Source organism: Glycine soja, chromosome 3 (genome assembly GCF_004193775.1).
Source record: "Glycine soja cultivar W05 chromosome 3, ASM419377v2, whole genome shotgun sequence".
NCBI classification, from domain to species: Eukaryota; Viridiplantae; Streptophyta; class Magnoliopsida; order Fabales; family Fabaceae; genus Glycine; species Glycine soja.
In genome coordinates, this window is record NC_041004.1 from 282,487 (window position 1) to 308,398 (window position 25,912).

The following is a 25,912-nucleotide window of genomic DNA, read 5'->3' on the forward strand; positions in this document are numbered from 1 at the left end:
AAGTTCATGAGGTTAAGCCTTCCAATTATGCTTACTTCAGCCAGAAAGTCGCTACTCGATTATCAGACAACACACCCTTATACACAATATCTCCAGCACCCTTTCCAAAATCAGTTTCCTCCTTGCACTCGGGGTCAAAATATCTAATTTGAATATTAATTTTTTAAAGCATTGGTATACATAACTAAAAGAGACATTTTATTTCTTTTTAAGGAGAATAAAATTAAAAAAGTATATATGACGTAGAATAGAAAGTTTAATAACTTTATTTTTCATTCAATGGTTTTTATTTTTTATTTTTGAGTTTTTTTGAAAATTTTAATCTTGGAGCTCTTAATATATAACACTTTCAGAATATTGGAAATAGGAAAGCACATCGAAAGTTCAAACAAGACCAAATAGATGAGTAAATTAATGCGGTGGTACACATGTCTACGTTGATGCTCAATGTCAACCTTTTTGGTCTTGTTTGCATTTTCCCTATACTTTCCTGTTTTTAACATTATGAGAAAATGTGATATTTTAAGATGACAAAGATTGAACTTGTCAAAGACTCAAAAATAAAAATAATTATATATATTCCAACGAAAAGTATAGTTTTTAATTGTTATATTTGTATTGTGAATCATATATTAATTCCTTTGAATTTTCTTGTTCTATAAAAGAAAGACAAGTGCTCTTAGAGTTATATTGATCCACACCAATTTGTTAATTATTATTCATGCTTAGCATAGCATAGTGGCATGCCAAAATGGCCTCGTCAACACTCCTTCTGGCTCTTGTAATTCTCCACAATTTTCAGCACTCAACACAATATTCGTTCTCCCTCTCCGTGGAGAACCTCAAAGAAGACGTTATAGTATCATCTCCCAAAGCTACATTCACCGCAGGGTTTTACCCTGTTGGAGAAAACGCATACTGCTTCGCAATATGGTACACCCAACAACCTCACACCCTTGTTTGGATGGCCAACCGGGACCAACCGGTAAACGGAAAGCTCTCCACCCTTTCCCTTCTCAAAACCGGCAACCTTGCATTAACCGACGCTGGCCAGTCAATAGTGTGGTCCACCAACACCATCACCTCATCGAAACAAGTCCAGTTACATTTGTATGACACCGGCAACCTCGTCCTCCTCGACAACCAACAAAACCGTTCCTCCAACATTGTTGTTCTGTGGCAAAGCTTCGATTTCCCAACGAACACGCTTCTTCCTGCTCAAATTCTCACCAAGAACACCAACCTTGTTTCCTCGAGAAGCGAGACCAACTATTCCTCCGGTTTCTACAAGCTCTTCTTTGACTTCGAGAACGTTCTTCGTCTCATGTACCAAGGTCCTCGAGTTTCAAGCGTTTACTGGCCAGATCCTTGGCTTCAGAACAATAATTTCGGTAATGGTGGCACGGGTAATGGTAGATCCACTTACAACGATAGCAGGGTTGCTGTACTTGATGATTTCGGCTACTTTGTTTCTTCCGATAACTTCACTTTCAGAACAAGTGATTACGGGACGCTGCTCCAACGGAGATTGACCCTCGATCACGACGGTAGTGTGAGGGTGTTTAGCTTCAACGATGGACACGACAAGTGGACAATGTCAGGGGAATTTCACTTACATCCCTGTTACGTTCATGGGATTTGTGGACCTAATAGTTATTGCAGTTACGAGCCATCAAGTGGTAGAAAGTGTTCGTGTCTTCCAGGTATATATATTAGAACAAAATAGGTTCAATAAAAGCTTTCTCAAAGTTAAACATTTTATTTTTTTTATACAAGTTTCTTGATTTAATTACTTTTTTGTCTCTATATATTAGTCCCTATATTTTGTGTGGTTTTCATTTTGCATAAGAAACTTTAGTCTTATATTGTATAGAGTCTTGTTTCAGGCAAAATATAAGTGTACTACTAATGTTTATTTTTTGATAACCAAATATGTCACAAGTTTAGTTTCTAAACTGAATTTGGAACACCTCAAACAGAAATCTAAAGATAGCCTAATTCAATTTTAACTTATTTGGAAACAAATTGATGGCTTTTACTTTCTTGATTTCTTTTCCTATAAACATTATTTTTTCTCTTGAGAGTGTTATTAAGAAATTTATCTAACCAGGTCATACTTGGGTTGATAGTCAAGATTGGTCTCAAGGTTGCACACCAAATTTCCAACATTTATGCAACAGCAACACCAAGTACGAATCTCGCTTCCTGCGAATACCTGACATTGATTTCTATGGATACGACTATGGCTACTTTGGAAATTACACTTATCAGCAATGTGAGAATCTGTGTTCGCAATTGTGCGAATGCAAGGGGTTTCAGCACAGCTTTTCGGAGGCAAATGCTTTCTTTCAATGCTACCCAAAGACACATTTGCTAAATGGGAATAGTCAACCAGGTTTCATGGGATCATTCTTCCTGCGACTGCCTTTGTCGTCCCATGATGAGTATGAGAACCCCGTCCAAAATAATAGAAGTGGCTTGGTTTGTGGGGGAGATGTTGGAAACGTAAAGATGCTGGAGAGATCGTACGTTCAAGGGGAAGAAAATGGATCCTTGAAGTTCATGTTATGGTTTGCAGGTGCCTTGGGAGGAATTGAGGTTATGTGCATCTTTCTGGTGTGGTGTTTACTGTTTAGGAATAATAGGACTTTACCCTCAAGTGCTGACAGACAAGGGTATGTTCTTGCAGCAGCAGCAGGGTTTCAGAAATTCAGTTACTCTGAACTGAAACAAGCCACCAAAGGCTTCAGTGAAGAGATTGGAAGGGGTGCTGGAGGTATTGTGTACAAGGGTGTGTTATCTGATGATCAAGTTGTGGCCATAAAGCGATTGCATGAAGTAGCAAACCAAGGAGAGAGTGAGTTCTTGGCTGAAGTAAGCATCATTGGAAGGCTTAACCACATGAACTTAATTGGCATGTTGGGGTATTGTGCAGAGGGAAAGCATAGATTGTTGGTTTATGAGTACATGGAGAATGGTTCTTTAGCTCAGAACCTTTCATCAAATTCAAATGTACTTGAATGGAGTAAAAGGTATAACATTGCTCTGGGAACAGCAAGGGGTCTGGCCTACTTACATGAAGAATGCTTGGAGTGGATTTTGCATTGTGATATTAAGCCACAAAATATACTTCTTGACTCTGAATACCAACCCAAGGTAGCAGATTTTGGCTTGTCTAAGCTTCTTAACCGGAACAACGTCAACAATTCAAGCTTCTCAAGGATAAGAGGAACAAGAGGCTACATGGCACCGGAATGGGTTTACAACTTGTCAATCACTTCCAAGGTGGATGTTTATAGCTATGGAATTGTTGTCTTGGAGATGATAACTGGAAGGAGCCCAACAACAGGTGTTCGAATCACCGAATTAGAAGCAGAGTCAGATCATCGCGAGAGGTTAGTGACATGGGTGAGGGAGAAAAAGATGAAAGGATCAGAAGCGGGATCTTCTTGGGTGGATCAAATCATTGACCCTGCTTTGGGATCCAACTATGCCAAGAATGAAATGGAAATATTGGCAAGGGTGGCTTTGGAATGTGTAGAGGAAGAGAAAAACGTCAGACCCAACATGAGTCAAGTTGTCGAGAAGCTGCAAAATCATAGTATGCACACAATTGTTGATGGTTTGAACAAAGAATAGCAAGGTTTTATGAAACTTACAAACCTATATTCATTGAGTTATTTCGGAACTTGCAAAGCCTTATGTGACCCCTTTCTTGTTGGATTAGGTAGGGTGATTTTTTTCATATGAACATTTATTTGTAAGTCTGGATCACTCACTTCTTATGTATTGTTTGTGTTTGGATTCTGTTATAATTTTAAACTGTGTTAATGGGAGCAGATGATTAGATGGATGACTATGGAAATCCTCATACTAGATGACGTTGAAATACAATGCTCTAATAGAATATGACATTGAGACATGAGTTTATGTATTAATTGCATGAAGTTTTGGACATAAAGTTTTTATCATTTTTGTTAGTTCATTTTTTGGGGTTTTGGACGGCCTTATTTTCAGCTGGAGATGTTTTCATACCCTTAATTAATAAGTTTTTAATTTGGTGATTAGTGTGAATGTGAACCTTTTACTCACATGTATTTACTTACGATTTTATTGAATAGAATTGATTTAATTTGATTCTGTATTTTATGAATTTATTTTTCATTTATATGCATGTTGGAGTAAAGTGGGTCACATATGTAAGTTTTCACATATATTGGGGGAGTGAAATAGGAAACTATGTGCTCAAATCACCCCAAGTTTGGTGTTTTGGATGGTAAGATGGTTAAGGTAGTAACCTCAAACGGAGGCATCATGGAACTTGACACCTCCATATTCACGGTGGTATGCTTGTGAATCAAATATCATTCAAATATAGCTCATTGTCCTTCTGCTCAGTGGTATAGTTGTGAGGAAAAGTGCCCAGATATATATTGAAAAACAAAAAGACTAGAAGTCGCAATCGCGTCCTCCGCTGTCATCTCCAACAACCTCCACGTCTGCAACCATCGCACTACCTTGAATCCCATTGTCATCACCATTGTACCATGAAACTCTTCTTTTTTCTCTACCCGAACGATTTGCAGCAACATGAGCAACACAAAAGTAAAAAGAACTGCCACAAATCCAAATATGAGACATTAGATTGATCTAACAGATCGAACGAAGTGGTGAATTTCCAGCCCTAAACTCACCCAATGAATTTCCAAGGTGGGTCTTTCTAAGGTCTTTTGTTACATTTTTAGTTCCAATCTTGCTCAGTTTATAATGTGGCTAACAGTTAAAAACAATCTCAAAGTTCATTTTTGCATTTATATTTTGAATTTTAACATTTTTTGGCGGTTTTAGAACCGCTACAAAGAGAATATTGCATTTTTATTTTCACCAAAAATGGTATTTTTTAATAAAAAAAATCATATTAAATTTTTTCAGTTTTAATTATTCCTATTAGGTCTATAATTATTCTCATTCCTATTTAGCAAGTGTGGGAATAAATTTTCTAACATATGACAATATGAGTGAGTTATGTATCACTAACCTATACCTAAATTTTGGATAATAGTTTAGTTTTAATCCATTTAATATTATATAAAAATTGAAAAAATTTATAAAATTGAAGCAAATGACAAATGTTATCCTATTCATATAAAATCAAATATTGTATCATATAACGTATATATAAACCAAACGTCATTGCCTCATATATTTAATGTGGTATGGAGTAAAAGGTCATTTAGTCATAGAAATCAAATATATATCCAAAAATTACAAATATACTCACATATAAACAAAAAATACAAAATAAAAATTACTAATGTACCAACAAAGTCATATTACATCTGAAGAACACCAAGTGGATCTTATTTATTGTGCCTTGAAGCATAATTGCAGAACTTGTCTGGCAAAAACAAAAATAAAGAATGAGCCCTAAAACAACATTTTCTGGCAGTTTACGATGACAGCCACACATTAGACCCACTAAAAACACATTCTTTTTTTTTTTTGCAGTGGATGTTTCGTTTTCATGGGATTGATTATTTTATACAAGATACAAAGGAGTTGACACTTAGTCGTATGGAAGAGCTCATTAAATTTCCCACACCTTTTTTTTCATTAAATCATGATTTGTGGTTACATTGTATATATGAAACATCAATTTTTATTGAAATAAATGTGAGTATGGCCATGACCAAACACTTTACAGCTTAGCAAATTTTGTAATATATAATTTAGCAATTAGCACAGCACTGAGACGTTTACTGCATCGAGTCTAGAAGGAGTAGTCGTTTAGTTTGAGTTAAAAGTACGTACTTGTGTCCTTATGGTCTAAATTACCTTTGCAAAAGAAGATTCAGTGTTTCTTCCCTTAAAAGATAGAATTAGCAACGTCCTTAAAAGTTAGTTTTATAGCGACAGAGGGTAGATAGCAACGAAATGTTGAGTTTTCGAACAACTATAATTGTTGCATATTAAAAAATTAGACTGCTTATTATTTTGATAATTTTTGTTAATGAGAGAATTCAAAGTCATGAATTTTTTTTTGTTTGACCATTAAATCAATCTTATAATCTTAAAATACATTTTACATATGAGGAGGTTTAGGCAAGTTTTTACTCTCTCATTTTTTGGAGTACACATTATTTTTTTCTTGACTCATGCTCTTCAATTTCCTTCTCTTTTGTTAATTATGCTCCGTCCTTTTATTTTTCTTTTCGTAAAATAACTGAAGCCCCATTGGGTTAAAGTAAAAAGCTGATACGGTGCAGTGCTATTGAGCATTCTGCTGGAGAAAACTGAAGAGATTGAATATGCAACCGACACAAGAGCATGCAATTATTTTCCACTAGCATAAAGTGGTTATTTTTATCTCAGATTCATAATATGCAGTGAAAGTGATTTTTGCTAATTATTCCTAACTTCAGTGATTGACTGTTGGCTGTGTTTTCAGATTGCACACTTCAAGATGTGTGTTCTTAATTTTACCTGTGACCATGGAATGGATTGTTTGCAAATTCTACTCCGTGACTATTCTATGTACCTATTTTTCAGGTGTAATATTAGCATTTCTTTGGGTTGATTTGTCACTTCCAGTTGCTATCAAATTCAAAGGACTACAATAACATCATTTCTTTTTCTTTTCCTCAATCATTGGTTACTGCCCCCAAAAGCTCGTGTTTATTGTAATTTCAGAATCTATGTGGAATTTTAAAGTAAAGTCCAATTTGTTTGTGATGAGGAAGGAGATTCTTATAAAATTAGTTTTTATAAAAATATGCAAATGTTTAAAATTAGTTTTTATAAAAATTTTAGTTTATTTTTAGTTTGCAAAAAATTAAAATGTGTTATTTTTTTTTTCCGAATATATAGGTTGGAAAAATCACTAAACCCTAAACCCATAATAATGATTTTTTACCTTGGTTATGTAACATTTTTTATAAGGATTATATATATAACCAATGTAAAAAAAATAAATAATATACATACGTGTTAAAATACGATACCAAATCAGCAACAATTATTGTTGTTCGAAAACTCGACATGTTCCTCTCCATATATATACTCTGTCAACCAAACCAAAAGTCCAAAATGTCCACCAGATAAGTCAATATAATAATTAATCGAGCCCATTCTTTATTGCCATCAAAATTGACGATCATATCTCTTTTCTTTAATCAAATAGTTGACTTTGAAATGCCCAATTTTCCCAGCCACTGCTAATTAATTTATCTCCCAACCAACACTCATATAAGCTGGTTGTTAAAAACCCTCTCATAATCTATACATCATCTCATTGAGTGAAAAGGTGGTCCTGTATACACATGCATGCATGTTATGTTATACATGCCCAAAAATATACTACGCCTTATGAATCTACTGGCTAGGCTAACCAACATTTGAACCTCTTAATGGGAAGAATGACTTATTAGGTGCTGAGAAGGATGACCATAATAGCAACAAATCAATATTGTACAGCAAAATATCTCCAGTGGCGTCATGGTCATATTTAAGATGAATAAAAAATAAAATTTGAAAGAAAGAGTGATTCAAGCTCTATAATTGCATGCTCAAAACTATACTATGCCTTATGAATCACCCTTTCTTTAAAATTTTATTTTTTATTCATCTTAAATAGGACCATGGCGTTGAGCAACAAGTTACACAAGCAGCTAGCCATAGGGCATAATAGCATTAGGAATGGCTTCTTCGATATTCTTAATACTACATCTTCTCCTTCCTCTAATTTTCCATAATTTTGAGAATTCATATTCATTCTCCCTCTCTGTGGAGAACTTCAAAGAAAAAGTAATAGTGTCATCACCCAAAGCTACATTCACTGCAGGGTTTTATCCCATAGGGGATAATGCATACTGCTTCGCCATATGGTACTCAACACCACCTCACACCCTTGTGTGGATGGCCAACCGGGACCGACCGGTAAACGGAAAGCGCTCCATGCTTTCCCTTCTCAAAACCGGTAACCTCGTATTAACCGACGCTGGCCAGTCAATAGTGTGGTCCACCAACACCATCACCTCATCGAAACAAGTCCAGTTACATTTCTACGACACCGGCAACCTCGTTCTCCTAGACAACTCCATTGCTGTTGTTCTGTGACAAAGCTTCGATTTCCCAACGGACACGCTTCTTCCTGGTCAAACACTCAGCAAGAACACCAACCTTGTTTCGTCCAGAAGCCAGACCAACTATTCCTCTGGTTTCTACAAGCTCTTCTTCGACTCCGAGAATGTTCTACGCCTCATGTACCAAGGCCCTCGAGTTTCAAGCCTTTACTGGCCCGATCCTTGGCTTCAGAGCAATGATTTCGGAAGTGGTAATGGTAGATTATCTTACAACGATACCAGGGTTGCTGTACTTGATCATTTAGGCTACATGGTTTCTTCCGATAATTTCACTTTCAGAACAAGTGATTACGGGACTGTGCTCCAACGGAGATTGACCCTCGATCACGATGGTAATGTTCGTGTGTATAGCAAGAAAGACGTAGAAGAAAAATGGTCAATGTCAGGGCAATTCAATTCTCAACCATGTTTTATTCATGGGATTTGTGGACCCAATAGTATTTGTAGCTATGATCCTAAAAGTGGTAGAAAGTGTTATTGTATTAAAGGGTATAGCTGGGTTGATAGCCAAGACTGGTCTCAAGGTTGCATTCTAAATTTCCAACTAAGATACAACAACAACACTGAGAAGGAGTCTCGCTTCCTGCACTTACCCGGAGTCGATTTTTATGGATACGACTACGGCATCTTTGGGAATCGAACTTATGAAGAATGTGAGAATCTGTGCTTGGGATTGTCCCAATGCAAAGGGTTTCAGCACAGATTTTGGCAGCCAGATGGTGTGTTTATCTGTTTCCCGAAGACGCAGTTGCTAAATGGGTATCATACACCAGGTTTCACAGGATCAATTTTCTTAAGACTGCCAAGAAATAGTCCTCTGTCGCTCAGTGACAGTGAGAACCCCATCAATTATAACAACGGCTTTGTTTGTGGGGGAAGTAATGGAGGACTGAAACTACTGGATAGACCATATGTGGAAGAAGAGGAAAATGAATCAGTGAAGCTCTTGCTTTGTTTTGTGACTGCCTTGGGAGGAATTGAGGTTGCGTGCATCTTTCTGGTGTGGTGTTTCTTGTTTAGGAACAAAAATAGGAAATTACACTCGGGTGTTGACAAACCCGGCTATGTTCTTGCAGCTGCAACGGTATTTAGGAAATTCAGTTACTCTGAACTGAAAAAGGCAACCAAAGGTTTCAGTGAAGCCATTGGAAGGGGTGGTGGAGGTACTGTGTATAAGGGTGTCTTGTCTGATAGTCGAGTTGTGGCAATAAAGAGACTGCATCAAGTAGCAAACCAAGGAGAAAGTGAGTTCCTGGCTGAAGTAAGCATCATTGGAAGGCTTAACCACATGAACCTAATCGACATGTTGGGGTATTGTGCAGAGGGAAAGTATAGATTGTTGGTTTATGAGTACATGGAAAATGGTTCTTTAGCTCAAAACCTCTCATCAAGTTCAAATGCACTTGATTGGAGTAAAACATATAACATTGCTGTTGGAACAGCAAAGGGTCTGGCCTACTTGCATGAAGAATGCTTGGAGTGGATTCTGCATTGTGATATTAAGCCACAAAATATACTTCTCGACTCTGATTATAAACCCAAGGTAGCAGATTTTGGCTTGTCTAAGCTACTTAACCGGAACAGCAACCTCGACAATTCAAGTTTCTCGAGGATAAGAGGAACAAGAGGCTACATGGCACCAGAATGGGTTTTCAACTTGCCAATCACTTCCAAGGTGGATGTTTACAGCTATGGAATTGTTGTCTTGGAGATGATAACTGGAAGGAGCGCAACAGCAGGTACCCAAATCACAGAATTAGAAGCAGAGTCGTATCATCACGAGAGGTTGGTAACATGGGTGAGGGAGAAAAGGAAGAAAGGATCAGAAGTGGGATCATGCTGGGTGGATCAAATCGTTGACCCTGCTTTGGGGTCAAACTATGAGAGAAATGAAATGGAGATATTGGCAACGGTGGCTTTGGAATGCGTAGAGGAAGACAAAAACGCGAGACCAAGCATGAGTCAAGTTGCCGAGAAGCTGCAAAGATATGCACACACTTCTTGATGGTTGGAACAAAGAAAAGCCATCTCTCCCATGACAGCAAAATCACTACCGTTGTTTATCATCCTCCTTTCGAGTTCATATTAATAATACAATTAATATTTTAAGTTCAGTTAGGAAGTGATTTTACTTTTATTTTCATTTATTTGTTACCTAGTTCTCTTGTTAAATTAGTACGTAAAACTAGTTTGAATGTTTTTTATTTTCCATAGAATGCAAGTAATAGGAACTAGATGTGCGTGTGTATAACATAAAAAACTTCAAAAAAAATTAAAGCCACATGTTATAAAAGGAAGTATAACTAAAGATATCTTTATTCTTTAAAATAAAGACTCTTTTATAACAGATGTACTTTACAGTTAGGTGAGTAGTAGGTATAAAATAATAATTATAATAATAATAAATAAATAAATAAAATTACAATTTATAAGTAATATATACACACACATTTTATACAGAATCCCTTCTCTGCAGAATTTGTTGCCCAGACATGTTATACAGGATGATCAGGTTTTGTTAAATAGATGTCCCAAACAGTAGGCAACAACAAACCACATTTTCTTGAAGTGTGAAGCATCTTCTGGCTCATGGAATGCGGATCTGGATTGGTGGGGTATAGAGGCGCCTCTACTTTGTTTAGCTCTGCTACAAAATTGACTTCAAGCTCAAATCAGCAGAAACTTTGCTTTATAATGCCAACTCCAAATCAGTAAATTTCTTGTATGACTATTGGAGGATCATACTGACCAGAGTCCAGATCTATAGCCAATATGGAAATGGATTTTCTGCATTCACGCATTTGTTAATTAGAGCCTTTGAATGAGTAATGATATTTTATAATTTTAAATTAGATTTATCGAGATAAAATATGAGTGGTCCGATCTATATTCAACACAGGAGTTTCCTAACTGCAGGAAATCCGGATTCTGCCAATACACCAAAAATTATTCATACTACCGAATTTTACGTGAACTCAAGCAGTATGCAGTCAAACTCGTTTGTGTGAAGTATGCTATAGCATTAAAGCAAATCTGTGAGTGACTTTGCTTTTTTTATTTATCAGTGAAGCTTTATAGTTTTGGTTAGTCCATGAAATTAAGCTCAAATTTGGAACTAGTGACTTATGGCTATAAATATCACTATATAATCCTGAGTATCTACCTCCACCAATTGTTGCTTCAGGAAATCAGAGTTGATTAGGCTATTCACACAATTTAGAGGTTTACTGTTTTGTTTACGGAAAAAGCAGGTGTGTGGTACGTGGTCAGGTTTTCTGTGATTTGGGTAATCTGGAAGAACAGAAATTTATTTGTGCTTTCAGCCAAGGATCAATCTCTTGAAGATATGGTGGAAATGGTTAAAATCAAGTTCTGGCAAATGCTATTTTCCAATGGTGTGATGAAGTATTCCTTATATTGCTGGTTTAATGATTCAAGGACAAGCTTAATATCAGCATGAGATTGCAGCAGTAGCGCATAATCACTGTTGCTGTGGGGATATATCAGTGGTATTGCAGAGGATAACAAGATGCAGGAGTTGTATGAGAGGCATATACATTTGAACAAACACTGTCAAAATTGAGGATATGGTAAATTGTTTCAAGGCTGACTATTATTGGTTGCAAATTTTTCTCAATGCTTTCATGTAAGTGGGTTTTTTTTTTGTTTGCTGCTAGTATTTACAGTTATTTGCTTCAAGAAAAGCTGCTGGTTGATTTTAGGACGGGGTTTTTGTTGCAATACATGAAAAATTCCATGTAATTTGGGATTTTAGTTTGCTGTTATTTTAGGACAGCATCTCGTTGTAATTTTTGGCTTGTTACAGACACACCTTGTGGTCTTAACAAGTTTGTGGTATTAAAATCTGTTTTGGCTCTTAAAAAAAAAATACACACATTTGTTGACTTTGAAATGCTCTTCTGCTCGTATAATTTATTTGCAAGTTAATAATTGAGTCCATTTCTTATTGCCATCAAATTTGACGATCTCCTTAACAGATTAGTGACTTTGAAATGCTCTTCTGCCATGTTTCCCTGCCACTGCTAATTATGTCTAACACTCATAAGCTGGTTGTGAAAAACCTTATAATAATATCTCATCTCATTCAGAGTTGCAAGGTACTAATTCACCTCATGCTCGCCAATTTCCGTGGGAGCAAAGGCATTCTGCATAAACATGCTTGTTATAGGATCCTTCGTTCCTCCTTCAGTCAGTTGCAAGTTGAAACCTACATGCAACTCATGTAGCTAAAAAATCTATATATGCCATATGAACATACAAAAAAAAAGAAAAACTGTGGTATTTTCTTTCTTTATGACTTAACTGATTTTCTGCACCATTTTCCATGTTTGAGGTATTTGTTGTTTATGTTTCAGCACCAATCTGTAGACAAAAAATGCCACTACTGCACCACCTAAATGTAAACGATGTAGTTAATTCACAAAATCTGAATCACTACAAAAGAAGTAATCAAGCTTCAAGAAGAGCATAGGGAAATTTTGAAAGGAAAGCTGACACTTAAAAGTGATTCAAATTTTAGTCATTATCAATGGAAACAGAATCATCAACAATTGCATATGCTGCTGCTGCAACACATAAAAACTATCTCATAGACCAATCAAAATCACACATTCAGCAGAGAGAGGCTCTAATATACATAGGCTAAAGTTTCCATTTGCTTTGTGAATTTTCCACCCACAAAGGAGAAGCTTTCTTCTATTCCTAATAAAAAAAATCAGTGTAATGGAAGTTTTGATGGTTTTATGGCAGAAAAGAAAAGTAAAACAGAGGAGCAAAGCAGAGAGGAATGCGTTGAATAGTTGAAGAAGGAATGGAATGATCAATTTTATTCATTAGCAGCAGTACATATATAATATAATTCAAATAAAACAGAAAACTATCACGTTACCAAGATTTTAGCAGTCCGTGGATAACAACCTAACTTGCTCCTAAAGTGTAGGAACCACTTATTGACTAAAACAGAAACTAAAGATAAAAGAGCCACGTAATGCAGTCCAAAAGCAGATAATTAACACTCCTCCTTGCTTTAGGATCTGCAAACTCCAATCTTTTGTCTTAAGAGCTCAAACTTGCTAACAGGAATTGGCTTTGTAAACAAATTTGCCAATTGATCTTCTGACTTGCCATAAACCAAAATCACTTCTCCATTTTACTGCATCTCTCTTAAGAAGTAGAGCTTGATGTTAAAATATTTAGTCTTCCCATAACACACTGGATCCTTTGAAATTGCAATTGTTGCTTGGTTTTTAATGAAAATTTCTGCCGTATGATTCTGCTGCATATGTAAATCACATAAAACCTTTTTTAGCCACAGAACTTGATTTACACCTGCTGTTGCTGCTATGAATTCAGCTTTTGCAGTGGATTGTGCTACAATCTCCTGCTTCTTTGTGCACCATAAGAAAACTCCTGAACCTAGGCTGAAACAATATCCTGAAGTACTTTTCATGTCATCAATGGATCCAACCCAATCACTGTCAGAGAATCCGTATAACTTGAATTCTTGACACTTCTCAAGTTTGACACCATAATCAACAGTGCCTTTAATATACCTCAATATTCTTTTTGCTACTCGATCTTAAATGCATTTCACTAGCACAATGCATAAATCGAGAGAAGAGACTTACAACAAATAGAATGTCTGACCTTGTTGTAGTGAGATACATTAGACATCCAATCAAGCTCCTATAATATCCTTCATCAACTTTATCAGCACCATCTTCCTTGCTCAACTTCTCTTTTTGATTCATTGGTGTACTGTTTTACAATCCTCCATCTAAAATTTCTTCAATATTTCCTTTGCATATTTTTTTTGGCAGATGAACACATCATTCTCACTTTATTTAATCTCAATTCCAAGAAAGTATGTCATAAGACCAAGATCTGTCATTTCAAAAGCCTGCATCATTTCTTGTTTGAATTCCTCAACTAGCCTTGTATTATCTCCGGTCACTAAAAGATCATCAACATAAAGGGAAATTATGAGAAAATTGTTTTCCTTACGTTTCACATAAAGAGTGGATTCAGATAAGCTTTTTACAAAGCCGATGCTCAAAAGATGATCATTTATCCTGTTGTACTAAGCCCTTGGTGCTTGCTTTAAGCCATAAAGGGCCTTTTTTAGTAGATAGACTTTATCTTCTTCACCTCGCTTCACAAATCCTTTTGGCTGCTCCACATATATCTCTTCTTGTAAAACTCCATTTAAAAAAGCTGATTTGACATCTAACTGAAATACTTTCCAGCCTTTTTGAGCAGCAACCATTAACACCAATCTAATTGTATCTAATCTGGACACAGGAGCAAAAGTGTCAAAATAATCAACACCAAAAATTTATGCATGCCCTTTTACTACGAGTCTGGCCTTGTATTTGTTGACTGAGCAATTTGCATTAAGCTTTGTTCTGAAAACCCATTTAACTCCAATGATTTTTCTATCTATAGGCTTGTCATCTAGCTCCTATGTTCTGTTTTTCTGAATCATTGACATCTCCTCCTTCATTGCAATTTTCCATTTTGGGTCTTTTAATGTTTCTTCATAGCTAGCAGGTTCACATATTGCTACATTACATCTTTGATAGATGTCAGACAACAGCCTTGTGCCTCTAATTGAGGGTTCATCTTCTAACTCATTATGCAACAACTTTGTTGTTTGCTCTTCAAGATGATTGTCTTCAATATTGTTGAAGGATCCATTTGTTCTTTGTGGATTCTTCTAATCCCAATTATGATCTTCATTGAAATGCACATTTCTTGTGACAACCATCTTTCTAGTTTGAGGATGATACACTTTGTAGGCCTTTGAAACTGAACTATGGCCCACAAAAATACTCGGAATCGCCTTCTTGTCAAGTTTGTCCCGCTTAACCTGTGGAACATGTACAAAACAAACACAACCAAACACTTTAAGAAAGATCAGTGAAGGCTTATACCCATACCAAGCCTCAAAAGGAGTTTTATCTTCTAAGGCCTTGGTTGGAAGTCGGTTTTGAAGAAATACAGTTGTATTAGCTACTTCTACCCAAAATTGTTTAGGCAATTCCTTCTCATGCAACATACATCTAGCCATTTCCATTACTGATCTATTTCTCCTTTCACTAACTCCATTTTGCTCTGGAGTGTATGGAGCTATGAGTTGATGTTCAATGCCAGCTTCTTCACAAAATAAATTAAATTGTGCGAAGGTATATTCCTTCCCATTATCGGATCTTAGAACTTGAATCTTGCTGCCACTTTGAGTTTCCACTGCCTTCTTGAACTTTATAAATACTCCAGCCACTTCATGCTTGAATTTTAAGAAAAAAATCCAGCACATTCTTGTAAAATCATCTATGAAAAAAATAAAGTATGAACTACCTTGTAGTGATGGTGTTCTTTGAGGTCCTGCCACATCAATGTGAATTAGTTGCAGCTCTTGAGAGGCTCTCCAAGTTGATTTGGGAAATGGCATTCTATTTTGTTTACCAAATTGGCAAGCATTGCAATTTGGCAAGTGATCGGAAAATACCGGTGGACCTCTTGTCATGTGTTTCTTCTTCATGTTTAGCATTATTTGAATATGACAATGGCCAAGTCTTTTATGCCAAAGTTTTGTGGGGCTGGCTTGAGTGAAATAGGCTACCTGCTCCTCCTCAATTGGATCAAATGAGAAGCTTTTACCTCTCATTTGAACTCTCAGCATCTCTCGACCAGCAATGTCAAAGATAAGACAATGTTGATTTTCAAATGATACTTTAAATCCTTTTTCTATCAACTAACCTACGCTAAGCAAATTTTGGTCAATATCGGGTACATAAAGAACATCTAAGATTGTCTTTATACCTGAACTTGTTGAGATTACGATGGTTCCTTTTCCTTTTGCCGATAAAGTTGCCATTTGCTTTGCCAATTTTCCACCCACAAAGGAGAAGCTTTCTTCTATTCCTAATAAAAAAAATCATTGTGTAATGGAAGTTTTGATGGTTTTATGGCAGAAAAGAAAAATAAAACAGAGGAACAAAGCAAAGAGGAATGCGTTGAATATTTGAAGAAGGAATGAAATGATCAATTTTATTCATTAGCAGCAGTACATTTATAATAATTCAAATAAAACAGAAAACTATCAAATTACCAAGATTGTAGCAATCTGTGGATAACAACCTAACTTGCTCCTAAAGTGTAGGAACCACTTATTGACTAAAAATAGAAGATAAAGATAAAAGAGCCAGGTAATGCAGTCCAAAAGCAGATTATTAACAGCTAAGGATATGAAATGCAAATTGCCATGCATAGCATTTCCTTCTTCACACAACATATCAAATTCTTATTTTAGAATATATTTATTTTAAAGAGAAAATGAAAGGCTAAATTAATAGTGAGCTGTGAAACTGGAAACAAGACTCATAATTTCACTCTTGAAATTTTGTAAAAGATCATAGCATTGGCACTGGGAACAAGAATGGACTGAATGCTATTCCAACATAATAAGAATTCCATAGGTCAAACACAAACATAAGATTTGACTGAGTTTCAATTTGAGGTTTTTGAGAGAACCATCTCAATTTTTAAGCTTCACACAGAAATTTATGTTCAGCATTCTGCTGCTCTGCACCTGTAGAACATCATAGCTATGGGCATCATAGTTTTGATTCATTACATGTTTGTATGATTGATCTTTGCATTTATAATCAAGCTATGGGCATCTAATATCCTCATCTGGCAGGGTTGGATAGGCTAAACCTTAAAACTCCAACAAATTAAAGGGAAGTGATCTCCTTTATCTCCATATATTGGATTTGGAATTTAATTAGAGCTAACGAAGATAAAGCATATCACTAGAGGAATTTATTGTTCTTTGCAATATAAATATAGGAAATACTTGTTTGTTAATTCTTCGAATAGATAATTTTATGAAAGTAATTAGTTGTGCGTATCATGGATCTTATTCTTCCTAAGAAGTTTAGCCTCTTTGTCCTCCTCATTTCTGCAACATTTTTATCAACTTCATTCCCAGGTGGGTCTTTCTAAGGTCTTCTGTTACATTTTTAGTTCCGATCTTGCTCAGATTATAACGTGGCTAACAGTTAAAAACGACCTCAAAGTTCATTTTTGCATTTATATTTTGAATTTTAACATTTTTTGGCGGTTTAGGAATCGCTACAAAGTGAATTTTGCATTTTTATTTTCACCAAAAACGGTATTTTTTAATAAAAAAATCGTATTGATTTTTTTTTCAGTTTTAATCATTCCTATTAGGTCTATAATTATTCTCATTCCTATTTAGCAAGTGTGGGAATAAATTTACTAACATATCACAATACGAGTTATGTATCACTATAACCTATACCCAAATTTTGGATAGTAGTTTAGTTTGAATCCATTTAATATTATATACAAATTGAAAAAATTAATAAAATTGAAGCAAATGAAAAATGTTATCCTTTTCATATAAAATCAAATATTGTATCATATAACGTATATATAAACCAAACGTCATTGCCTCATATATTTAATGTTGTGGTATGGAGTAAAAGGCCAGTTAGTCATAGAAATCAAATATATATCCAAAAATTACAAATATACTCACATATAAATAAAAATACAAAATAAAAATTATTAATGTACCAACAAAGTCATATTACATCTGAAGAACACCAAGTGGATCTTATTTACTATGCCTTGAAGCATAATTGCAAAACTTCCTCAATATTGTAGTGTCAACTACCATCCTCCCAGAGAAGTCAAGCCTTGCCTGCAAAGGAAACATCAGTTTACAATGGAGGAGACTCAAGCAGACACTTTAGAAATGCACAAGTTAGGTTGAGCTTAAATCAAGAATCTAGACTCTCAGTATAACAATTTTTAAAATCTTGATAAAATTAATAATAGAAGGAGAAAACTCAAAAAAAAAGAAGGAAAAAACACCAAAAGGCTATTGGTTTGGCATAACACTATCTCCCCACTGCTATCTACATCAACCTCAAAGTCAGATCTAATCCATCCATGTCGTCATCTTCTATTATGTTAGCATATCTTGGTGATTTTAAACTCCGATATTGTATTCTCAATCAGAAAATGCATTTCCACATAATTGATTTAGCTTTTACTGGCCATAACTATCATTCTTAATAAAAAAGAAAATACAATGGTTTCAAGAAGTGAGTTAAAACTAATAGGAAAGAAAAAGATAAAACAGAGAAAAATTAAAAAATAAATAAACATAATGCAGTGTAACTAGAATCAAATTGAAGAAGAAGAACCGCAAGTGACGGGGTAGCTTCTTAGGCACAAAAGCTAAAGCTCGACGGTTCGAATTGGGTTTACCTGGTAAAGTCTTGTTGCGGTTGACAAGAAGAAAGCTTTACTCGGAGTAGATTTCTTAGAAGCTTACAGTGGTAGCTAGAAATGGTTTTGATGGTCATAGCTAGGGTTCGATCAAAGCTTCGATTGCAAGAAATTTTCTTGGGGCTTTGATGCGTACCAAGGAGATGAGGGATTCTATAGATTTAGATTGAGAAAACGAGACCAATGGTAGCTGGAATCAACACAACGCAGAGAGAAGAAGAATATTGATTTCAATGACATGTTGAAGGTTTCTAATTTAATTTGCTTTTGAAAGTTGAGACAATTTTTGTTTTCAAAAGATGTCCTACGTACAGAGCAAGAGAAATGTTCCAAAAGCTTTGAAGTTTAGGCAAGTGCGAAGTCTCAAATGCTACGTGATGGAGTTTACAACGTTGATTGAAAAAACAAAAATAAAGAATGAGCCCTAAAAACAACATTTTTTGGCGGTTTATGATTATCACCACAAATTAATCGCCACTAAAAACACATTTTTTTTTTTGCAGTGAATGTTTCGTTTCCATGGGATTGATTATTTTATACATGATACAAAGGAGTTGACACTTAGTCGTATAGAAGAACTCATTAAATTTCCCACACTTTTTTTCCATTAAATCATGATTTGTGTATACATTGTATATCTGAAACATCAAATTTTTATTGAAATAAATGTGAGTGTGGCGATGACCTTACACTTTACAGCTTAGCAAATTTTGTAATATATAATTTAGCAATTAGCACAGCACTACTGAGACGTTTACAGATAGAGTCTAGAAGGAGTAGTCGTTTAGTTTGAGTTAAAAGTACGTACTTGTGTCCTTATGGTCTAAATTACCTTTGCAAAAGAAGATTCAGTGTTTCATCCCTTAAAAGATATAATTAGCAACGTCCTTAAAAGTTAGTTTTGTAGCGACAGAGGATAGATGCCCATAGCTTAACTAGTCATCTTCGTGAACAGAGTAGAAGACTACTGCATGATCTGATGAAGCAACGTGTTAAAAACCGATGCCAAATCAGCAACAATTATTGTTGTTGGAAAACTCAACATGTTCCTCTCCATATGTATACTTTGTCAACCAAACCAAATGTCTAAAATGTCCACCAATCATTTACAAGTTAAGTTATTTTTTTGGTACAGCAACAGATAAGTTAATATAATAAATAATCGAGCCCATTTTTTATTGCCATCAAAATTGACGATCAAATCTCTTTTCTTTAACCAAATAGTTGACTTTGAAATGCTCATGTTTCCCAGCCACTGCTAATTAATTTATCTCCCAACCAACACTCATATAAGCTGGTTGTTAAAATCCCTCTCATAATCAATACATCATCTCATTCTGACTGAAAAGGTGGTACTGCATAAACATGCATGTATGTTATAATATACATGCTCAAAAATATACTACGCCTTATGAATCTACTGGCTAGGCTGACCAACATTGGAGCCTCTTAATGGGAACAATGACTTATTAGGTGCTGAGAAGGATGACCATAATGGCAACAAATCAATATTGTACAGCAAAATATCTCCAGTGGCGTCATGGTCATATTTAAGATGAATAAAAAATAAAATTTAAAAGAAAGAATGATTCAAGGTCTATAATTGCAAGCTCAAAACTATACTATGCCTTATGAATCACTCTTTCTTTTAAATTTTTATTTTTTATTCATCTTAACTATGACCATGGCATTGAGCAACAAGTTACACAAGCAGCTAGCCATAGGGCATAATAGCATTAGGAATGGCTTCTTCGATATTCTTAATACTACATCTTCTCCTTCCTCTAATTTTCCATAATTTTGAGAATTCATATTCATTCTCCCTCTCTGTGGAGAACTTCAAAGAAGAAGTAATAGTGTCATCACCCAAAGCTACATTCAGCGCAGGGTTTTACCCCGTAGGGGATAACGCATACGGCTTCGCCATATGGTACACAACAACACCTCACACCCTAGTGTGGATGGCCAACCGGGACCGACCGGTAAACGGAAAGCGCTCCATGCTATCCCTTCTCAAAACCGGTAACCTCGTATTAACCGATGCTGGCCAGTCAATAGTGTGGTCCACCAACACCATCACCTCATCGAAACAAGTCCAGTTACATTTCTACGACACCGGCAACCTCGTTCTCCTAGACAACTCCAATGCTGTTGTTCTGTGGCAAAGCTTCGATTTCCCAACGGACACGCTTCTTCCTGGTCAAACACTCAGCAAGAACACCAACCTTGTTTCGTCCAGAAGCCAGACCAACTATTCCTCCGGTTTCTACAAGCTCTTCTTTGACTCTGAGAATGTTCTACGCCTCATGTACCACGGCCCTCGAGTTTCAAGCCTCTACTGGCCCGATCCTTGGCTTCAGAGCAACGATTTCGGAAGTGGTAATGGTAGATTATCTTACAACGATACCAGGGTGGCTGTACTCGATCATTTAGGCTACATGGTTTCTTCCGATAATTTCACTTTCAGAACAAGTGATTACGGGACGGTGCTCCAACGGAGATTGACCCTCGATCACGATGGTAATGTTCGTGTCTATAGCAAGAAAGACCTAGAAGAAAAATGGTCAATGTCAGGGCAATTCAAGTCACAACCATGTTTTATTCATGGGATTTGTGGACCCAATAGTATTTGCAGCTATGATCCTAAAAGTGGAAGAAAGTGTTCTTGTATTAAAGGGTATAGCTGGGTTGATAGCGAAGACTGGTCTCAAGGTTGCGTACCAAATTTCCAACTAAGATACAACAACAACACTGAGAAGGAGTCTCGCTTCCTGCACTTACCCGGAGTCGATTTTTATGGATACGACTACGGCATCTTTAGGAATCGAACTTATAAAGAATGTGAGAATCTGTGCTTGGGATTGTCCCAATGCAAAGGGTTTCAGCACAAATTTTGGCAGCCAGATGGTGTGTTTATCTGTTTCCCGAAGACGCAGTTGCTAAATGGGCATCATACACCAGGTTTCACAGGATCAATCTTCTTAAGACTGCCAAGAAATAGTCCTCTGTCGCTCAGTGACAGTGAGAACCCCATCAATTATAACAACGGCTTTGTTTGTGGGGGAAGTAATGGAGGACCGAAACTACTGGATAGACCATATGTGGAAGAAGAGGAAAATGACTCAGTGAAGCTCTTGGTTTGTTTTGTGACTGCCTTGGGAGGAATTGAGGTTGCGTGCATCTTTCTGGTGTGGTGTTTCTTGTTTAGGAACAAAAATAGGAAATTACACTCGGGTGTTGACGAACCCGGCTATGTTCTTGCAGCTGCAACAGTATTTAGGAAATTCAGTTACTCTGAACTGAAAAAGGCAACCAAAGGTTTCAGTGAAGCCATTGGAAGGGGTGGTGGAGGTACTGTGTATAAGGGTGTCTTGTCTGATAGTCGAGTTGTGGCAATAAAGAGACTGCATCAAGTAGCAAACCAAGGAGAAAGTGAGTTCCTGGCTGAAGTAAGCATCATTGGAAGGCTTAACCACATGAACCTAATCGACATGTTGGGGTATTGTGCAGAGGGAAAGTATAGATTGTTGGTTTATGAGTACATGGACAATGGTTCTTTAGCTCAAAACCTCTCATCAAGTTTAAATGCACTTGATTGGAGTAAAAGATATAACATTGCTCTTGGAACAGCAAAGGGTCTGGCCTACTTGCATGAAGAATGCTTGGAGTGGATTCTGCATTGTGATATTAAGCCACAAAATATACTTCTCGACTCTGATTATAAACCCAAGGTAGCAGATTTTGGCTTGTGTAAGCTACTTAACCGGAACAGCAACCTCGACAATTCAAGTTTCTCAAGGATAAGAGGAACAAGAGGCTACATGGCACCAGAATGGGTTTTCAACTTGCCAATCACTTCCAAGGTGGATGTTTACAGCTATGGAATTGTTGTCTTGGAGATGATAACTGGAAGGAGCGCAACAGCAGGTACCCAAATCACAGAATTAGAAGCAGAGTCGTATCATCACGAGAGGTTGGTAACATGGGTGAGGGAGAAAAGGAAGAAAGGATCAGAAGTGGGATCATGCTGGGTGGATCAAATCGTTGACCCTGCTTTGGGGTCAAACTATGAGAGAAATGAAATGGAGATATTGGCAACGGTGGCTTTGGAATGCGTAGAGGAAGAGAAAAACGCGAGACCAAGCATGAGTCAAGTTGCCGAGAAGCTGCAAAGATATGCACACAATTCTTGATGGTCGGAACAAAGAAAAGCCATCTCTCCCATGACAGCAAAATCACTACCGTTGCTTATGAGCAAGAGTTAAATCAAGCAGAAGAGACTTGTCTCTCATAACGTGATGAATTAAAGATTTGAATCTCCGCTAAAAAAATGTACTCACTTGTAGTGTTTGACTGCATTTAGGACAGCATCTCTTGTTGTAATCTTTGGCTTGTTACGGACACACCTTGTGGTCTTAACAAGTTTGTGGTATTAAAATCTGTTTTGGCTCTTAAAAAATTGTTGACTTTGAAATGCTCTTCTGCTCATATAATTTATTTGCAAGTTAATAATTGAGTCCATTTCTTATTGCCATCAAATTTGACGATCTCCTTAACAGATTAGTGACTTTGAAAAGCTCTTCTGCCATGTGTCCCTGCCACTGCTAATTATGTTAACACTCATAAGCTGGTTGTGAAAAACCTTCTAATAACATCCCATCTCATTCAGAGTGGCAAGGTACTAATTCACCTCATGCGCGCCAATTTCCGTGGGAGCAAAGGTATTCTGCATAAACATGCATGTTATAGGATCCTTCGTTCCTCCTTCAGCCAGTTGCAAGTTGCAACCTACATGCAGCTCATGTAGCTAAAAAATCTATATATGCCATATGAACATAAAAAAAAAAATGTGGTATTTTCTTTGTTTATGACTTAACTGATTTTCTGCACCATTTTCCATGTTTGAGGTATTTGTTGTTTATGTTTCTGCACCAATCTGTAGACAAAAAATTCCACTACTGCACCACCTAAATGTAAACGAGGTAGTTAATTCACAAAATCTGAATCACTATGAAAGAAGTAATCTAGCTTCAAGAAGAGCATAGGGAAATTGACAAAGGAAAGCTGACACTTAAAAGTGATTCAAATTTTAGTCATTATCAATGGAAACAGAATCATCAACAATTGCATAGCTGCTGCCGCAACACATAAAAAACTATCACAGACCAATCAAAATCACACATTCAGCAGAGAGAGGCTCAAAGCAACCAAAGAAAACTTACTTCATCTTCTAATCTACATAGTCTAAAGTTGCTATTTGCTTTGCCAATTTTCCACCCACAAAGGAGAAGCTTTCTTCTATTCCTAATAAAAAAAATCATTGTGTAATGGAAGTAAAGCTAAGGATATGAAATGCAAATTGCCATGCATAGCATTTCCTTCTTCACACAACATATCAAATTCTTATTTTAGAATATATTTATTTTAAAGAGAACATGAAAGGCTAAATTAATAGTGAGCTATGAAACTGGAAACAAGACTCATAATTTCACTCTTGAAATTTTGTAAAAGATCATAGCATTGGCACTGGGAACAAGAATGGACTGAATGCTATTCCAACATAATAAAAATTTCATAGGTCAAACACAAACATAAGATTTGACTGAGTTTCAATTTGAGGTTTTTGAGAGAACCATCTCAATTTTTAAGCTTCACACAGAAATGTATGTTCTGCATTCTGCTGCTCTGCACCTGTAGAACATCACAGCAGGTTTCACCTCATAATCAAGCCTTTCCCAAAAAATGTTACGTTATGCAAAACAATTCATGTAAACAACAAAAAAAATTCAAGAACCTGATCAAGGCAGTGACATAAGTTACAAGTGGTAGCAGAAACCATTAAAAAGGTGAAACTTGATAATGAAGTTGAATATAAATTTACAAACCCGAAAATAAAAAGAATGAACAATATAATAGTGTAAAAGTTATTTACACTTTCATCTTATCATCAACTATACCATAAGTTTGTCGTCTTTTAAAATAATTATATTAAAAATCAAACCGAAAATAATTTTTTTGATTGTTTGACATAATAACAACTTTTACGGTGACAATGCATGTCTATTAAACTAAAATAAATAAAATTGTCCAACATCTTCAGCTAAAAGTCTTGTCTTATCTCCCGCAAAAACACAGAAACTGTCACATTCACAAAATAGATTGAATAAATTTAAAAGTTAAACCAATAATCGCTTACGGCCTGGTTTGGCCTTTCAGCATTACAGAAGAAGGTTGTCCTCTTTTATATGACTTGAGACTTGAAACTCTTAGAGCCAAAAGGACACCACCAAACACTATCCCAAACCTTAGTGCTGCAATGTTTCCAGTCACCATGAAAGAAACAAAGCTACCTGCGCAGGTATGGCGATGCAAAGAGCTCCAAATTTTCAATTGCAAATAAACATTAAACTAGGTAATGCATTTGCTATGGTGATGATATAGCCTGCTTAAATAAACTTATCTATAAGTAGTTATAAGACGAAAAAAAAGAAGATAAAATGAATTAAATTTTTTATTAGTTAAAATTAACCTGTACATATTTTAGCTTTTGGTAAAAGAAAAACTAGATGAGATAACTTGTACAAAAGTTGAAAACATAAATTAGTTTTAACCTGTGAAGAAAGAAAATTAAGAGCTCATTTAAATAAACAGCTTAATTAAGAGCTTATTAAAGAAGTGTTTATCATGTAAGTACTTGTGCATAAATTGTTTCTACAATTGGAGAGGGAAATGAGTTAAATTGTTTTCATATGTTGTGTACTTGCTCAAATAAACGAAAACCAACTTATTACTTATGGACATAGTATGAAGTATTTTCATAAACTCAAAAACATTTGCACAAATGCTTTTTCATAAGTTAAGTCGAAATAAACTATAAATAATTTGTTTATTCAGAGAAGATATGTGCTTTGACTAAAGTAGATACTCATATTACATACCATGTGTTTGATTCAAAAAATATTTTTTGTTGCCTTAAACACTTTTCCCCTATCAGCCTTTGAACTTATTTCATTTGCTTGATCAGGTTATCATCATCGAAAATTAGTGTACCTGTGTAAATTTATTTATCCCTGTTTTGGAATTATTTCTATCCTAAACTCTTTTTTTCCATATCCGGCCTTTTTATTGATTAGTGATCTCCAACATAAGCAGCAATGTGGATAAATACTACAGAAGAAATGTTGTACAGTTGTACATATGAAACATTTAAAGGTAGCTATTCCACTTCAAATAGTATCCAGACAAATCACAATAATACATGAAATATGAAACTAGATCAAGATTTTCAAGTTAAATTCTTCCATGCATGAAACCATATATTAATGTCACCCCTTAAACAACAATTACATGAAACGAAACAAATAATCATAAGTAAAAATCATTTTGGATATAAAAAAATAACACGTACTGATAAGAGAAGAAAATAA

General features: G+C 35.8%; 2 protein-coding genes, 1 long non-coding RNA gene and 1 pseudogene across 3 annotated transcripts; 3 read left to right on the top strand and 1 right to left on the bottom strand.

Annotated features, from left to right (window-relative positions):
- The first annotated feature begins 685 nt into the window (after positions 1-685).
- Positions 686-4,083, top strand: LOC114405681 (putative receptor protein kinase ZmPK1). The gene is made up of 2 exons (XM_028368136.1): positions 686-1,703; positions 2,111-4,083. The coding sequence occupies exons 1-2, from the start codon at positions 752-754 to the stop codon at positions 3,637-3,639; spliced, it is 2,481 nt and encodes an 826-aa protein (XP_028223937.1). The 5' UTR covers positions 686-751; the 3' UTR covers positions 3,640-4,083.
- Positions 4,084-7,599: 3,516 nt separating this feature from the next.
- LOC114405685 lies at positions 7,600-10,350 on the top strand (annotated as a pseudogene).
- A 7,272-nt stretch (positions 10,351-17,622) lies between these two features.
- LOC114405352 lies at positions 17,623-18,948 on the bottom strand. The gene is made up of 2 exons (XR_003665182.1): positions 18,465-18,948; positions 17,623-17,892 (listed from the first exon to the last, which is right to left on the bottom strand). It is a non-coding gene; the product is annotated as an uncharacterized LOC114405352 (long non-coding RNA).
- Positions 18,949-20,153: 1,205 nt separating this feature from the next.
- On the top strand, positions 20,154-22,971 carry LOC114405686 (putative receptor protein kinase ZmPK1). The gene has a single exon (XM_028368140.1). It carries the CDS (start codon positions 20,228-20,230, stop codon positions 22,676-22,678), a length of 2,451 nt encoding a protein of 816 aa, XP_028223941.1. The 5' UTR covers positions 20,154-20,227; the 3' UTR covers positions 22,679-22,971.
- The last annotated feature ends 2,941 nt before the right edge of the window (positions 22,972-25,912 follow it).

Bases quoted from the DNA above. Each gene is read 5' to 3' on its own strand.
- LOC114405681 (XM_028368136.1), top strand. From the start codon at position 752: ATGGCCTCGTCAACACTCCTTCTGGCTCTTGTAATTCTCCACAATTTT. The intron at 1,704-2,110 runs GTATATATATTA...TTATCTAACCAG, and splicing joins AAAGTGTTCGTGTCTTCCAG to GTCATACTTGGGTTGATAGT.
- LOC114405686 (XM_028368140.1), top strand. From the start codon at position 20,228: ATGGCTTCTTCGATATTCTTAATACTACATCTTCTCCTTCCTCTAATT.